The sequence below is a fragment of the Schistocerca serialis genome, chromosome 2 (assembly GCF_023864345.2).
Source record: "Schistocerca serialis cubense isolate TAMUIC-IGC-003099 chromosome 2, iqSchSeri2.2, whole genome shotgun sequence".
NCBI classification, from domain to species: domain Eukaryota; kingdom Metazoa; phylum Arthropoda; class Insecta; order Orthoptera; family Acrididae; genus Schistocerca; species Schistocerca serialis.
Window position 1 is genome coordinate 817471746 of NC_064639.1, and position 18536 is coordinate 817490281.

The 18536-nt window shown below is 40.1% G+C and overlaps 1 protein-coding gene across 6 annotated transcripts in view; it reads left to right on the forward strand.

Moving 5' to 3' along the window:
- Positions 1–18536, forward strand: part of LOC126458060 (tubulin monoglutamylase TTLL4-like) — a 255365-nt gene that overhangs the window by 108434 nt on the left and 128395 nt on the right. For all 6 annotated transcript variants that reach the window (XR_007585569.1, XM_050094857.1, XM_050094861.1 and 3 more), the window contains exons 10-12: positions 12622–12829; positions 12927–13053; positions 16173–16389. Coding sequence is in view for 5 of the 6 variants with exons in the window: in XM_050094857.1 (XP_049950814.1) it covers positions 12622–12829; positions 12927–13053; positions 16173–16389 (552 nt within the window). In the remaining variant the exon portion in view is untranslated. The remainder of the gene's footprint in view (positions 1–12621; positions 12830–12926; positions 13054–16172; positions 16390–18536) is intronic.

The following is an 18536-nucleotide window of genomic DNA, read 5'->3' on the forward strand; positions in this document are numbered from 1 at the left end:
TGGACTTGCAACAGCAATTTGTCCCAAATGAAGTACCATGAGGCAGGCACGTGCTTGTTGCTAATGACCCAACTTCCTTACAACGGGTCCTCAGCTCATGGTGTCATGGCTAACGTTGCTGCCTCTGGATCATGGGATCCCAGGTTTGATTCCTGGCCGGATTGGGGATTTTCTCTGCCTGGGGACTGGGTGTTTGTGTTGTCCTTATCATTTTGTCATCATCATCATTCATGAAAGTGGCTTGATCGGACTGTGTAATGATTGGGACTTTGTACATGCGCAGATGACCGTGCACTTGAGTGCCCCACAAACCAAACATCATTATCCTTCTCAAGAGTCTCACTTGTGGTTGTTGTAGGCCAAAGGGTTAATAGCAGTGTGAATAAAGGAATGAAATATGAAGATGTCAGATCACCTTTTGGGGCAACAGTGGTAGATAACATTGAGGACTAGTTAAGGAAGTCAGTGACCAGGGTTGTCACAAGCTCTGGAAATCATGGGGGGGGGTAATTAAAAAAAATAGTAAAATCTTGTTTTTTGTCTCAGTAGCATGAAATTGTTTGTTTACTGAGATGTCATGCTTCATTGCTGGCTGGGCGCAGCTGAGTATATGCTCTGCTTCCCCACTCTCTCATTCTTACTTCTTCTCACCGTCCCGCCCCTCCCATGAGCTTGCAGTCAGTGCTGTCACCGCCACTTGCTGCTAGCCTAGCACCTGCCAGTGAGAGACAGAGGGGGGGGGGGGGGGTGAGGAGTGGTTTGTTTGGATCTGATTCTCAAAGCTTGTTGCCGCAGTGCCGGAGAAAACAGTTGTGTATACATGAGTTGTGCATGTGTGTGCACACTCGTTTTCTGACAAAGGCTATGGCCAAAAACTTAGTTGTGAGAGTGTGATTGTCTTTCCTATGTGCCTGTGTATAGCTCATCTATCATCTTTACAGCGAGTTGCTTCCTATCCTCATTAGTATTGATTCTTGGAGTATTTGCAGAAGTTATCTGTTGCATGGGTGATCACCGTGGTATCATTTCATCGACATGGTGTCTGTGACACATGAATAGCAGGCCACACGAGTGGACTTCCATGATGAGCCAAAACTGCAGGCCATTTCTGTGGGTATCTCTAACGGATCTAATTTGCAGGCCCTGCCTGTCAGATATAATTTCATCGATCTGCCCGCAGGCCGGATCTGTCTGTGTATGGCGTAATGCGGTGGTTTTTCATGGTTTATCCGTGAACCCAGGAGTGTGGTGCTCCTTGGCAGGCCACAGGTGATGGATTTCAGGAATTGCGACTTTCTCACGCATGTACATTGTACAGTGCAGCATTTTATAGACATTTTATTTATTCTAATCCATTTTGGCACTTCGAAAGTATTGTATATATTTAGAAAGTATGGACAATAAGAAAAATAAAGTTGTTGCAATCACTGGCAGTTTGTACGCTATGTACTCGTGTATTTCTTGAAAGAAAAATTGCACAATAACTGTAGAATAACAGACATAAACAGTGGGTACTAACCAACGATAACAAACATATTGGCGGTCGCCTATAGTGTTGGTTCACACAACTCTTCACAACCTTGTTCATTTCTTCAGGAGGTCTACTTTTTTTCTGAGATTATTTCGGAAAGCAGTGAAGGTATTTTAAATCTGTCTTATGACTCCAACAAAATGTGTATTTTTGTCACAAATGTGTTTCACTTTATTGAAATAAAATAACACAGTGGTCTTAATGAAACATTGGCTTTCTTTCTCCATCTAAAAACAGTTCATTACAAAAGATGGCGAGTACTAACATCAAGATTTTTGCTCACATGTTTAGAATACAGAAGTCCTTACATTTTTTTATCAGCTCATGTGTTTACTTGCCCTTGAGATTTCAAAATTTGTCAGGGAAAAATGCTAAAACTCGTCTGGAAATCAGGGAAATATCAGGGAATTTCACTTTGGGAAACTTGTGGAACCCTGGTGACAGAATAACAATACTGGAACATACAAATATGGAAGGGTCCATACCATCATTAAAGTCATTTAACACATTCACAAGAAATATCTTGTGGGAAATGCATTGATGTCATTATCACTAAAGGAAGCTTGTCAAAATTTTTCTTCATAAAAAGTTATCTGCATTTTCTAGTACATGTTGACTGACTTGCCCTAAAAGCATAATGATATGTGCTTTCATCACTGTACACACAAACGCGATTGCCAGAGTAATATAAATACTTATTTGTTAGAACACAGGATTTTTGTGAGGTGGTAATACTAATTACGCTGTCATTTTATTTGTGTTTGTAATCAGGGAAATTAGAGTACAGGTGACCAGTTATTATTATTATCTATTCTGGTCTCCCCTCAGATGCCGCCAGAGAAGTAAGAAGGGAAACTTCCAGAATCCTGAACATGTCCAAAATGCTGGAGAGCTACATTTCCACTGCAGTTTTTAGGACAATACATGCTCTGCACGGAGAGAAAGGCATAGTTGTATTAGCAGCAGGTAAAGATGATGCTGCATTGTTAGGCTAAATCATTGTTGATGGAAAATGGAAACCATACACCAACTGTAGAAGACTCCAGGGAAGACTCCTTAGTAAATCAGGCTTAAAAAAGACCTCCATAATACTGTTCCCTGGGCAACGGAGTCCCATCACAATAATATGATTTAGAACACCTCCTTTGAGTACCACTGTTTCTGATAAAGATACCTGTTGTGACAGTGCTCACAAGGATAAGACTTACCTTCGAGTAAATGTCAACATCAAAATGAACATCAACAAAACTTACCTCCTCACACTAGAAAAAATCATGCTAGAAAACTCTGTGGTTGGGCTTATGATACATTTTGACAAAAACATAATTAGGTGTTTGCAACTACCTGCATGAAGCTAAATCCTCGTATAGATTTGTTTATACACTGCCTTGATTAGGTCTTACCACACATTGGGAATATAATTGAATTTGTGGGACACCATTAGAGTGACACAGGAACATCAAGCTAAGTATAAAGAGGTGAAAGAAAATGGATGTCACATGTTCCTAATCATTGTGAAGGAGAAGACTAACAATGCCATTCTGTTTTGCAGAAAGAAAAATCTGACAGTCCTCTATTGAAACTCTAGGTGCAGCCACCATTTTGTACTTTCTCAATACTGTGACCAACATTAGTGGACAGAGAATTGGCAATTTGCAATAAGAATGGCGTGCTTTCGTAACTATTGCTCACGAGAGAGATACTCAGGCCAACTTAGTGATGCAAATGAAACTTTCACTATTGGCCACTTACAAGGAAAAAATTTAAGAAGAGAGCAAGTGCTTTGCATTACCATTTTACGCAGGGTTTAGGCCTGGCAAGATTGTTAGGAGTGTGAAGAAATATGGCAGACAGCATTAGAGTTAATAGGAAAAACTGAACACAATTGCTCATTGTCAGTCCAGTACATCTGTAAATGCCTCGTGTGTACGTAATCTGTCTTCGACTACTATCACATTTTTCAAAATAAGGTGGTCTCATGCAGCACTGTATAAGGGCATGCAAAAATCAATCTCTTCTGTCACATGGACATTCTCTGATAAAACTCCAAATTGTTAGCTGAACAGCAGTAAACACCACCCTTTTCAATAACCACTGCCCTTTTGTGCTTATTATTTTCTTTCCATAGGAAATTGCAGTCTGTCTTCATGATTTATGTTTTATTGGCGGGTTTCCATTATCAAATTCATTTTATCTTATTTTCTATTTTAGGCCTCATATTTTATTTCGTATGGTGCCTGACTTCTAATCCTTGGGTACCATTAAGGCTCGTGATGCTTAATTGAATGGCTGTAAGAGATGCAACATTGCATCTGTTGCATGTTGATACCATTCTCAGCTTACTATTCTTGGCTTACCAAGCACCATCAGTGGTCACTTCCTGTAGTCCTTGAAAGTACCCAAAGAAGTTTGTGCAAATGTGGGACAAGTGAAATATAAGTTGGTGTATTATACAACCACTCATTTCTTTGACATCTACTGATTTGTCTTTTTACGTTTGATATTCTAGTGGAGACTCATTATCAGCACAAAGCTTATTGAAAAGAGCTCACACCTCTGCAACTCTAAAAGATGGCATATTCTCTCATTGCCTTACTGCCATGCTGATTTAAATTAACGTTCCTTCAGGAAAAATATAATAAATTTTATCTTTGCCCAGAGTTTACATACACACACACACATCCAAATCCCATTTTTTTGTCCTAGCCTGATGGCTGTCAAATTACTAAGAAAAGCATGATCTGTAAAGAACATGAATCCAAAAGCAGATTTTCATCTGTAGGCAGTGATGTCAGCAACTGCAACTAACTTCAGCTGCACTCCGCTGTCGCTCCGTCTGAATGTGGACAGCTAGGGGTTTGAAAAGAGAATGGGGTTGTTCATTGTCAGCTTTCTTATTTCTTCCTTGTGTGTGCGCGCACACATCCGTGTGCGCACATGCGCTTGCGTGCGTGTGCGTGGCTAGTAGTGATGGGGAGCTCGTGAATGAGTCGTTCAAATGAACGCTTCACTCCAGTGAAGTGTGAACTAACCACTCAATTTCAATGAACTGGTACTTCAAACTCTTCACAGATGGCACACTCCACACTTCTTTCTAGTTCACTCACTCTCTTCCCCTCTCTCACTACATCGGCGCTACGTCACTCATTCTCCCTTCACTTCAGTTCCCCCTCTACTGCCTGTTGACGAATCGCGCGGCGTTTGTGGGAAATGATAGGTTTGTGAGGGGTTGCGGAGGTGAGGGGCGAGGGGAAGGCAGCGTCAGCTGCTTCCTGCAGTGCTGACATCTTGCGGACCAATGAATATTACAGATGCAAACGAAGAGGCTGGCTGTGTGAGCACGCACAGCCAACATGAAAATAAAAGGTTTGTTAATAACACTGAAAGACGGATTTTACCTGAAATCGTAACAATGACTGCAGGTGACAGTTTAAACTGTTTTGAATCTGGAGGGTTATTATTCTCAACAAAAATAAAATCTACAGGAAAACTTCTGAATAATTACCTAACGTAGATATATAGACTTTGTGACAGTGGTAAACATACACATTCTATTTTGGATTAAATTTTAAAAGGAACATAAAACTGGAATGCATTTCGTTTGTAGCCCTAGTTTTCAGTCCATGAATACAACAAATAATGTTTCACTTGGCAGATAAAGACTTTTTTGGGCGCTTCATGAGAAAATGTCGAGCAAGATTAAATGTAATACCTTCTTTATATGTGACAGGCTTCTCTGTTTATCTTTCCTTTGTCCCCTTCGACCATGCTCTATTTAAGTTAGCTCAGACGCTATAAGAGCGTAAAACGTTGCGTGCACGTTACTGCATAGTTCGGCCATCTGTTGGTAAAATTATGAAGTATTACGAAGCTTTTTGTACGAGCGAGGCGATGCGAGCGTAGCCGCGTCTGAGCGGCGAACTGGGCAACTTCGCCAGGCTTCCGTACTTCGTGAATGAACTACTTCATTTGAACGCTTCACGGCAAAGAGTGAAAAGAATGAAGTAGTTCGCGGGAATGAACGAGTTAGACCCACCTCTAGTGGCTAGAGGTCCGAAAAGAGAATGGAGTTTTTCACTGTCAGCTTTCTTCTTTCTTCCTTGTGTGGGCATTTTTATTACCATAGAACAAAAGCGAAAGCTCCCATTGTTTAATATTGCATTATTAGTAATAAATAAACTAATTGTATATTGGGTAATAGTGTTAACTAAATATATGTCACAATTAAATTTTATTACAATGAAACAATAAACCATTTAAATATGCAACAGCCATAAGATCAGTTGTAGAGTAATGTGAATTGTTCCCTCATTTTCAAAAATTCATATCTTTGTTCAGTCAGATATCAATGTTGAAATTTTTACAGTACATTGCTATCATATAGGTGTATAAACTGTGCAAAAATCATGTTTTTATATTCAGTCTCACCTAACCCCAAACGTTTGTTATTTTTGGGACAAAAAAGTAGATTTTTGAAAGTTTGGTTACCAAACTTTGGAGGTCATTTTGAGTGGTTATTTTTTAATTTAGGGTATTTTGTGTAATAGACAATGTTGTAGAGGACACTTTTCTAAAAACAATCATGTCAATTGCAATGTTGTAACTTAACCCAGTGCAGAGATATTCATATTTTTGCTAACGTCTGTAAACTGAAACATCGTCCCACGCTTACAAATGAAAATGGCCACCTTTCAGTAAAGATGAAAGGTAAATTTTTTAAAAAACTGTTTTGAACTTCTCAGTTCTAGGGTAATCACATATAAAAAAAATTAAAATATTTAAAAATGGTCAAGCAACCAACTTAATTTTTATTGGACCACTTCATTTGGATTGACCCCCTCTAAAAATTTGACCAATACACTATATAACATATGTAGTAGACTTCATCTTATTTGAATTATCTACAGAGAAGTTAGATGTGGAACTATTTTGATTCAAAATACAGATGTTGGAGAGTAATAAGGCAAGTACAGTAAATCATTTATTTAATGAATGCCTGGGACACTTGTGATATTTTTATCCTTAAGAGGGTGTTTTCCTTAAGTAGGAGTTTACCTCAGTTACACCAAATATGGTGACCAGAAACTAATTCCAATCTTGTTACATGATATAAATAAATTATCATGTGCTGGAAACTTTGTGTATCTGGCATGAAGTAACAGTTTTTCAGTTTTAAGTTATAAGTAAAATCACTAATTCACTTTGTGATTTAAAAAATGCACCCAACATCAAGAAGACAGCATTTTTATTGTTTTTTAAATTTTTCAGTCGCTATAATATTAATAATCGTTGTTGTTGTTGTTATTGTGTGTGGCTCAATAGCTGTGTTCTGCTTTCAAAAAGGCAGACTGAAAATTTCTGTTGTCCGCCCAGGATTAGATCCCACGACCTTGCGTGAAGTGTAGACGGCCGACACAGGCAGTAAGTGATGCCGTATCGAAGCTTAGGTGTGCCAGAATCTGGTAGAGATTGGGGGGGCCTGCATGCTGCGTGTAGGATTGTTAGAGACAGGTAGTTAAAGTGCAGTTACGCACGTCGTGGCTCGGGATGGATGAATAGCCAGCTAGAGCCGCAGAGTGGTAGACAACATTAAGCACTGCAGCCACAGCAGAGATGGAGTTCAGGATTTCTAACAGTTTATCGGCCAAGACCGTTGCATCACGAAACAATAAATGGGCGTGTGAGGTCAGGACAGCCTGAATGGGGGTGGGAAGGTGGGCAAGCCAGCAGTTTAGAAGCAGACCTTCAGGGAGGGTGTGCAGTTTCGCAAGTGCTCGCATGTGATCCAGGAGGCACATGTTGCCACGCTGTTGGGATGACGATAAATTATATGCCGTTGCAGTTCCGAGGCCACAAAGCTGGAAAAGATGCATTATTTTAGTTGACTGTAGCTCCTGGAGGGGTGTGGGTGTGTAAGAACATCCCAGACTTGGGCAGCAGTGGTCAGGTTGAGGTGACTGACAACCATCCTGAATTTCATTCTGTCACTTGTGATAGAGCAGCCTGCAAAACCTGCCTCAATGGAAGCAAACAACATTGTGGGTTGAAGTGAGTGAGAGCAAATGAGCGGCAGCGCAACTGGGGCAAGGGTATCCTGAATCGGCTTTGCTGGGTGTGCTGCCCCATTGGTCAGCTCAGTCAAGCAGTTCTGTAGTGCTGAATTTTGCAAGCGGAGTTCAGATACTTCTGAAGTGCTCATAGGTGCTGGTGCAGGAGGGGTAACGGGGGTCTGCTGGTTAGACAGCCCGTCGGGTGTGACTACCGTAGAGGTGGTCACATGTGGCAGAGACATAGCACCATGCAGGCAGTGTTTCGTAGTATGCAAGAGGGTGCTGGCAGGCAGTGTTGCAGAGATGAAGGCAGGTGGGGCATGCACGGTGTGGGTCACGCAGTACAATCTCTGCCGTGTGTTGGTGCAGGTTACACTGTGGCTTGTCTGGTCGCATGTCTATCAGCTGTGGGAGAGGCGTGGTGGTGTGCGCAATGGGATAGATTACATGTGGAGGTGGTTGGGGGGGGGGGGGGGCGTGGAAGGGGACAGTGGCACACAACAAAGGGATGGCATGCGGGGGTGGGGGTGCAGGCTGGGGGCGGTGATGTGTACAGAGGGGTGGCATGCGTAGAAGGGTGTGGGAGGGTGGAGAGGACAAGGGGTGGGTAGGGGTGCAAGCAGGATGCATCCGGCCGATCTAACAGGAGCTTATTTCGCGACCACACGTGTTACATTAATAAAGGGAAACCAGCTTGTTTCAGTAATGAGACACGGGCACTATTTTTCACTTCTTGTTTATTAGTGGAATCACCTTGACAACAAGCAGCAAAGATACTACTATGATAAGTTCCAAACTATTTTCAGTCCCAATACTCTTTAATAACTCGCATACAGCCAATAAAGTCCTAATTCAACATAAAAGTTTCCATATTGTCAATAAATCTCTTCACGATCATAAGTATATGATAGTAGCATTGTATTTAACACGTACAATCACCATTCACTTGAATATCAATGCTCATACACCCAGTCACCTCTAATTGACTCCGTCTCTGTATTTATCCCAAAATAATCTATTCTCCACCACTCCAATGTCTAATCCGGTTCTAAGAATGCAATTTAATTAGGCTTCTAATCCCAAAATTCCAACTACCACGGAAGAACTGCAAACACACTCACCACCACTGAAAACAAAAACTCAAGAGACCTAACAATGCTGTGCGTTGGTTTTGTATATTACATTCAGAACAAACTGCAGCTCTGTTAGGTCTTCCTCGGATTCCCTTTGTACTGCTTTGCGTTACTCTATTTCGAAATACTACTACTGTGTTTTGGCTCTTAGGTCATTTCGTATTACAGAATTTAATCTAATACTTGTTGCTGAATAAACACTCTCTAAAGAGCCGTTACAAGTAACATTCGAAATGAGCTAATACCTCTTAATTGAGAGGACGGTCTGGACCGGGGAGACCATGGGTGGCTTGTAACCATCGTTTGATGCCATCCGGCAGCATGGAAATACTGCTTCACTGGTGCACTTGGCGGCAAAGGAGTGACAAAACAGCCAGGGATAGAATAGTAATAAAACAGCCTGGTAGTCCTAGAGCGCATTGCACTTCACTGCACTATTTACACTACACTGCACGCAATATTCAAATTGCTGATACTGGGAGGACGAACTGGACATCTGTCAGCAGGCTTTGTACTTCTTTAGACAGTAGAATCGCCTCGAAGATGCAGCTGTAAAAGGCTGTGTGGAAAAACACGATAGCATTCCTTTCGTTAAATGGACCACAACAAGACGACGATGATGAGCTTGGGATAAGAATTGTGTGTTACGCGCACACCCCGGTGAATTGCGGTGGGCAACGACGAGGGCCTCGTGGCATTCCGCGGCCAGGCTGCCAAGAGCAGGGCTGGGGATGTTGCCTCGTCGGATTGCACAAGGGGCTGGTCGAGCGACGGTTCGGCATGCCTAGTGCTCAGAAAGCGTGGCTGTCTAACTTATCCCTCCAGTGGAAGTGACCAGCAAGGGTGGGGGGTGTCTGGTCTACGAGGTGAGGGAAGGAGTCTCCACAATATGTTTGACACACTGTGACAGTGCGCTAGTATCACATTACTGCCCTGGTCGAGGTTGTAGTAAAGGTTGTTTACCCTTGTGGGGTAACTGTGATGAATGCTTTTGCAACATAGCACACTGTTTTTATATTTTTGTTATGAAGGGCTATGTAATAAATAATAACAGCTAAAATGTAAAGTTGCTTCATTCAGATAGTACCAATGCTGCCAAGCAACTCGTTCTCATTCAGAGATTATCATTTGTTGTGTATAGAGGTTTGTAATTTAATTTAGGATATTTGCCAACTCTGGTGATGAGAGGTTGTACACTAGACCATCTTTTCCCTTTTTGCCAGGCTAATTTTGTTGATGATGCTGTGTTCCCCATGGTTTGGTTTTGTTAGTTCATCTTCCTTCTAAGAATGTGAGGAAACTTCACAGCACAATAATTTTTGTGGCAGTAGTTTTTTTTAACGGGTTTTCTCATTATCTGCAGGTTCTTAAGACAACTCATCGTCACAAAGAGAGACCACTCCTTATTAATTGTTTGTACTTTGCAAGGGTTCAGTTAATTCACAAGTTACCACAATGCTGGTCTTCATCTCCAGAAAGTGTGCAAACCCCTGACTAATTGATAATTCGTATTATGTCTGTAGAAGAGCTCAACTTCTATCAAAACCAGGCCTCATGTAACTCTGATTTATAGGAAAGTTTTTATTTTGTCTTTAAAATGTAATCAGTGGTTAAACATCTAGGTGCAACTCGTTTTGAACAAAGCCTAAACTTCCAAAGAAAAAAGAGTAACAGTTCATCAGCATATGCATTACCATTGGGTAAAGGTATACCGACAACTAAAGATTTGCCAGTGGTTTGCCACCTCTGGATTACTTTGCATGTGATGATATCAAATACAGCTTTAATGCTCTTGGGATGGCATGGGGCCCATCCTGAATACCTCAGATAAATAGTGCAACGTATGAAACAAGACTTGCTCCTTACCTAATCCTCTGATATAATAATTAAACTTTGAAGTTATGAGTGATTTTCTGGATAAACGAATGAACTGATCTTCTGCTTATGAAGGTTGTTTATAATCAAAATTAATATGAGATTTCACCCTCAAACAATAAAATGATTTATGTCCAAAAACTTTGGCTACAAAAATCTGGAAAATCTCGTACACTTACAAATTCTATGAAAAAGAATGTTATATCAAGATAGATATTACTGTCATTCTTTGATATATTAAAGGTTTACTGTGTATCCTATAATTATATTTTTATTTCTTTCTTTTCTGAGGAATTATCAAAAATTTCAAGTGCAGTATTGTAAATTAATAAATTCATTTTATGTAAAACCACTGGATTTTATTTTATTTCATTTCCATTAAATCTTTTTGGTTGTTAAGTTTACTGAATGCACAAGACATAAATTGCTTGCTCTCTGTCTGTACAATACAACAAATATTGAATATATGCTTCATAAACCAGATGTTGAGGGTACAAAACCTTTTCAGTACATTAATTGTACCCTCAAATACAAAGCTCTTGATTATAATTATTGTAATAAAATGCAACAAAGATCTTGACAATGGGTTGGTAAACTGTGCATGAGAAAGAAAAGGTGTGAATATATTGAAACAAAGCTAATATATAATACAGGAAAATATGAATTAGTGACCTTAAACATAACTAAGGATGTCTGCTTCTGTATTTAAGATGTTGATCCAAACATTATTATTGTTATTGTTATTATTATTATTATTATTTTATTATTGAAATGCTGTTACCCGGATGAAAATTTCACTGTGCAATAGAGTGTGAACAGTGCTATGGAAAAAAGAGAAAGGTACTGGCAGATTGCAAGTGAAAGGTGCAGTGTGCTTTGATAGCTCAATTGGTGAAGTCAGAGATTCTGCTTTGAGTGTCAGTACAACAAGCAGTTTATCCTAGGAAAGCTACTAAGCAATTAATATCGAATTTTCCATTGATGAACATCATACTTTACAATTCATTATTTTTGTAGATGATGTAAATAAAACTTGGTTCCTCTCCCTTTAGAAAACAACCCCCACAACCTAGACATCCTAGACATACACTTGCTTTGTGTTCTTAACAGAAGTTATTGACAGTTAGATGGAAACCAGTGTAAGATTAACAAAGTGTACAGTTGTGATGACTATCAAAAAGAATATATAAACTGAGTTAGTGATGTATCCGTAATGGGTTGACTGACTTATGTCAGTGTGAAGTGGCATAATATTTTTATTGTTAGTTTTCATGTCATGAGCAAGCACTAGGGAAACATACTGCCAGAGGATAACAGATTTCATGCTGATTGTTACACTAATCATAAATTTAGTTATGTCCTTAATTACATATTCATTCGGAAGTATGATACCCATTTGTTTTTTGTTTAGTCCCATTCTGGTTGTTGTTGTTGTTGTTTAGCAGTGTATTTGTTCTCTTCCTTTCTTTCTACATAATTTTTGAAGGGTAAAGTGTTGAAATTACTTGATTTGTCAAATGGCAGCAGAGGGAAAGGCAAAATAACTTTTGGAACCAGGGACATATCAACCTGGTAGAAGAGAGGCTACGAAATACTCCTAGTTATACAGCAAAATTCACCTACAAGCTCAAATCAGAATAGAGGTACTGGACAAAAACGAGAGAGTGAGTTTGTGAACAGCAGATGGCGAGAGATATGGAAAATGACCTAGTGAAACTTGACAGTAAAAGTGAGTTGCAGAGTTTCAAAACTTACCATCTAACCATATGGCCATATGGTATGCTATTGACAATGAATTGAAACCACACAAGGGGCTTGTTGTTGCATTGCGAGTAGATTTTCTGTATCCATATTATGAAACAAAATACATTTTCGTTTTTGACCAAAAAGTATATTTTTCCATCACCCGTACTTGTTTGATCAGTGATTACATTAGAATAATACAGTTTAGGTGATCTGTAAAACGTAAGTGTTAACAATCCAATCCCTTTCCACTTTTGAATAGTGTCTAATGCATTATCTTACTTACTAGCCTGCATCAGCAAGAGGAACGGGCATTAAAGTAATACATCGATGGGCTCAGATACCAAAGAGAAGACCATTGGTTGTTCAGAAGTACATTTCACAGCCATATTTGATAAATGGTAGTAAGTTTGATTTACGCTTGTATGTTCTTGTTACAAGTATCAATCCTCTGCGGATTTATATTTATGATGATGGCCTGGTAAGATTTGCATCAGGTATGTATTAATTGCAGATAAATCATATATTTTTAAGTATTTATTATTTTTATATCCCTACTTGTGTTAAGTATTGGATTTTTTTCTCTTCCTGTAGTTAAATACTCTGGTGACATGGCATGTCTAAGTGACAGATACATGCATCTCACAAACTACAGTATCAATAAAATGAGCAGCCAGTACACACAGAATGAAGATGCATCAGCATGTCAGGGACACAAATGGTAATGTGTTAAATGACACTTAAACTCCACAACTTCAGAATTTTGCTATTTCACAATCGTGTTGTTTTATTTGGAAATGTTTTATGTCTCCTCCAACTATTCTTGCTGTGATTTCAGATTGTCAGCGTGTGTAGAGGACACATAAGAAATTATTTACACCCTTATGAGCTGTGTATTTTGTTTACAGATCTGTCAGTTCTAGCTAAGTTTGTAGGAGGTGTGCGAAGTATTTCAACATTGTTTCAAGAATTGTGTGTCAGTCATAAATATGTTTGTGTAATGTACATAAAATAGTGGCTGTAAAGTGAGCGTAGAAGCCAGTCCATACATTATTTTCATTCTTGAGCAGTTTTAATTTCTGCTGAAAAAGGCACAAATGCCAAAAATTGGAGATTTTGTCACAAGTAGTAGGTTTTTATTCTTTACAGCAGTTGTGTATCAGTACTGTTTATCATTGTATGGTATTATCAGGTTTTGCCCCATTTTATTGTCAGCATGCAACTTTTTGCACTTTTATTTGTTTTTCTTTAACCACCTGATTTTTTGATTGTGTAATCTAAAGTCTCATAATTAACATAAAGTACAGTTATGGGGAAATACTCTGGTAAAGGTTACAAAGTATAGAATGAAATGTCTCCTTTAATCCTAGGTTATTGCATCCACCCATTTCTTTCCTTCATCACTGACAGACATGACACTGTGGTCAAGACTCTGGACTCTCATTCAGAACAAGTATAGATTGAATCCTTGTCTATACTTGTCCTCCTATAAACTTTATGTGGTCTCCCCCTAATCATTTCTAGAAATTATAGGTATGGTTTGTTCAAAAAGTGTGAACAGTTGAAGGGGTCATTTGAGGATAGTGCTAACTCAAAAAAGCATATTTTGAATTACTGCATATTGTATATTCAGTTTAATTCAGAGAGGTAAATACCTTAAGATAAGATAATTTACATACTCAGCAATGTTTTATAGCAGTACCTCTGGAGAGTTTTCTTGTCAGCATGTAGACCATTTGAAAACACATCAGATAATGTGATCATCCCAACACTTATTGAATTCAGTGTTAGCTCTTACTTACACCAACTCCTTCAGTTTTGTACCCCATCTTTTTTAATCTGAGCCAGCATTCCTTATCTAATATCATTGGTGCCAAAGATACATTAAACATTGACTACAACTAAATTCATCGTCGTTAGCCTGTCAGAGTAAATGCTCCTAATGCTCCTTTGAAGTGACAGAATATGGTTTGTGAGACTGCTTACAGCATCACTCCTTTCTCGAAGATGGTATGGCACATCTCTCACAATGGAAGCAAAATCGCAATTGCTCATCAATTTGCCTTATTTTTCAGTCGATTTTAGTACAGACTAAATGTAACAAGGTGCCCTAGTGTGATGAGCTTCAAGCATTTTCATGTAATTGAGGTTCAAAATTTTACAAAACTGTTGAATACCACATGAGAGTACCAGCTGTCAGCCAGAGCAGTGTTAGCATAACTGGAAAAGGTGCCAGATAAAAGTCTGACTATACTACAGCTATATTTGGTCACTGTTGTCAGTCTACCACCACCATCTCCCCCTCCCCCGGATCCCCTACCCCCCTTAGCTTCCAGCAAACACTTGTATTGCTATAACAAATCATGTTTCTTCATTGGTTGTGGCGATGGTTCTTTCGTGGCAAGGAATAATAAGAAACTTGGATGAAATGCTTCTACATTGTTACTTGGTTAGAAAAAACCACTCTTTAGGAGTGAATTATTCCTCACTCCCTGATATTGCATCAATTGATACACTTCTCAAGCATTCATGGCTATGTTGAATTATGCATGGCGTATGTCAAAAACAATTTCTGATTGATTATTCTTATTAAAAAGTAAATAAGGTTCTTATTAAAAAGTAAATAAGATTCCTATTAAAAAGTTAATAAGGTGTATTTCACCATATAATTACTAAAAAAATAAATGTACGTGGCAGGAACAGTTATTTATAAAATATGCTTAGTGGAAGTTTGCTGTGGTTTCCATATTTTTATGATGAATACAACCTAAACATGTTCACCTACCAATGACAAAGATGAAGTAAAATGACTTCACTGAAATTACTTTGTAATATTTGTATGAATGTATTGATATAAATAAATGTTCATTTCATCAGCATTCCTTATTAAGCCTCACCACAAATATACCACTATGATTATCCTCATTATTATTGCTCCTTTCTGAAGAAACATGATTCGTTGGAGCAATAGAAGTGTTTGTTGGAAGATTAGAAAAGAAATTGAGACTTGAATCCAGTATGGACATATACCCAGCCTGCCGTTTTAGCCATTTCTCTAATGCAGCCAGCTCAATAGCTGGCGCTCTTGTATGGTATCCACCAGGCTTATAAAACTTAAAACGACCATTTCTTGAAAACAGTGAGAAGCCCATTGTACTAACCCAGCATTGATACCTGTAAGTATATACTGCAGTTGTGCAAAAGATAAGAGAAATTGATGACCCACTGGGTGTACGCTTTCCTTGTCTGTGCGACCTTCCTTACTCCATCTCCTCTATGTATAACGTGTTTGCAACAGATATTTTTGCTTAATATTTGCCACTCGAAACCATGCTGCCAAAGCATTAAATTTACATATCTGCAAAGTTTTTTGGATTTCTTGTAGACTGTGTTTTAAAGCCATAAGTGAATGTGGGTCATATTTTGTTAACTTAGAGTTTTCGACTGACTGAAATGGATTTTTCTAGATTAAGAATAGTGTCTTATACTATCACTACCAATTCTCAGTTGTGTACAGAAATGACTTGTATTCACATTAAATTGAGTGTTTACATATGGAGCCAAATTCCTTAAGACTTGGTTCATCAAGTGACCTGAAGGTGATTATTGTGCTTTCTTGTTAGTTTGGTCAGATCTAAATGAAACTAAACAGGTGAAGAAGTTCCGTGTTTCCACTTTATTCTTTGGGATGCACATCAGTCATCTTGTATTGACAAATAATGTTGACATACAACAAGAAACTGCTGACCCATTTCAGTGCCAAATCTGTATATAAATAATTGTATACTCTTCCTTTGTGTACCATTGATTAATGTTTCAGCTATTGTTTTAAATTTATAGGACAGTCAAAACACTGTGGAGTTACCTGGAGAAGGATGGTGTTGACGTTAAGGCATTGTGGGACAGTCTTGTGGATCTTGTTATCAAGACAATCATCAGTGGGGAATCTTCCATAAGTCAACTAACACGTGCAAATCTTGTTTCCCGTTACTGCTCATATGAACTTTTTGGAATTGATGTCTTGTTGGATGAAGCTCTGAAACCTTGGTTGCTTGAGGTAAGTGCACATGCTAAAAAAATGGTTTACTGAACCATTTGGCAAAGTGGTGATGTACAATGTGACACTGGTTTTATTAGAATTTTGACTAAGAAAATTAGAGAAGGAAAGTTGCTACTATCATATAGCGGAGATGCTGAGTGACGATAGGCAAACAAGAAGATTCACACAATTATAGCTTTCAGCCATTAAGGCCTTTGTCAGCAATAGACAAACATACATATGTACACACACACGCGCACACACACACTCATGCAAACACAACTTGCACACATGTCTGCAGTCTCAGATAACTGAAACCACACTGCGAGCAGCAGCACCAGTGTATGATGATAGTGGCGACTGGGTGGGGGTAAGGTAAGGAGGCTGCAGCAGAGGGGGAGGGATAGTATGGTAGGAGTGGAGGAAAGTTAAGTGCTGCAGTTTAGACAGAGGGCAGGAGAGAAGGTGGAGGGGGAGGGGGGGGGGGGGAGGAGTAGCGGAAAGGAGAGAAATTAAGACAGGGTGTGGCGGTGAAATGACGGCTGTGTAGTGCTGGAGTGGGAACAGGGAGGGGGCTGGATGGGTGAGGACAGTGACTAATGAAGGTTGACACCAGGAGGGTTGCGGGAACGTAGGATGTATTGCAGGGAAAGTTCCCACCTGCACAATTCATAAAAGCTGGTATTGATAGGAAGGATCCATATGGCACTGGCTGAGAAGCAGTCACTGAGCTGAGGGATATCATGTTTGGCACCGTGTTCAGCAACAGCGTGGTCCACTTGTTTTTTGGCCACAGTTTGTCTGTGGCCTTTCATGCGGGCAGACAGCTTGTTGGTTGTCATGCCTACATAGAATGCAGCACAGTGGTGGCAGCGTAGCTTGTAAATCACATGACTGGTTTCACAGGTATCCCTGCCTTTGATGGGATAGGTGATGTTAGTGACCGGACTGGAGTAGGTAGTAGTAGGAGGATGTATGGGACAGGTCTTGCGTCTAGGTCTTTTACAGGGGTATGATCCATTAGGTAAGGGCAGGGCACAGTGTGATAAAGGGACAGCAACTGTGGAGAATCAGTGGAGGATAGGTTCCGGGTAATAGGTTGAAGGTGTTGGTCTACGAGAGCAGAGATTCTCTCAATGGAGGCACAGTAATTGGCCACAATGGGACGTCCTGGGTGGTTGGGGTGCGAGGAGTGGTGGGGGTAAGTAGAGAGATGGACTCTGGGGAGAGGTTCTGGGATGGGCCTAAGGAGTTGAGTAGTGACTGGAGATCCTGCTGGACTACTGGAATGGGGTCACTGTGGCACAGCTGATGGAGTCCTTCTGCCACACAATCCTTGCAGTTCGAAACAACAGTGGTGGAGCCTTTGTCTGCAGGTAGGATTATAAGGTCAGAATCAGTTTTTAGATGGTGGAGTGCGGTTCTTTCTGAGGATGTAAGGTTAGATTGCATGTTGAGGCATTTGGGGAATGATAGTGAGGCAAGGTTCGAGGTTAAAAAACTCTGGAAAGTTAACAGGGTATGAAACTTCCTGGCAGACTAAAACTGTGTGCCGGACCGAGACTCGAACTCGGGACCTTTGCCTTTCGCGGGCAAGTGCTCTACCAACTGAGCTACCCAAGCACGACTCACACCCCGTCCTCACAGCTTTACTTCTGCCAGTACCTCGTCTCCTACCTTCCAAACTTAACAGAAGCTCTCCTGCGAACCTTGCAGAGTCTCAGTCCAGCACACAGTTTTAATCTGCCAGGAAGTTTCATATCAGCGCACACTCCGCCGCAGAGTGAAAATCTCAGGGGATGGTTTGGAGGCAGTGGTGGTGGATCGCAGTTGGATAGAGGAGTGAACTGAGTGAGGCAAGGTTCAATATTGGTCTTTGGTTGAGTCTGGCTGGTCAGGTTAGTGGCGAAAATGTGTTTCCCCTGTAGGGACCAGGAGAAGGAGAGAAGGTCTTTAACAAGTCCTGCTTGATTGAATTTGGGAGTGGGGCAAAAGGTGAGGCCTTTCGAAAGGACTGATACTTCTGTGGGACTAAGTCTTCTGGAGGAAGATTCAGGACTGTGTTGCGGTTCTGTTTAGGTTCTGGGTTCTGTGTGGTGGTGGGAGTTTTGGAGGGTGGGGTAAGTGTAGTAGGTCTGCGAGACAGGGTTTGTCAGCTATGAGGG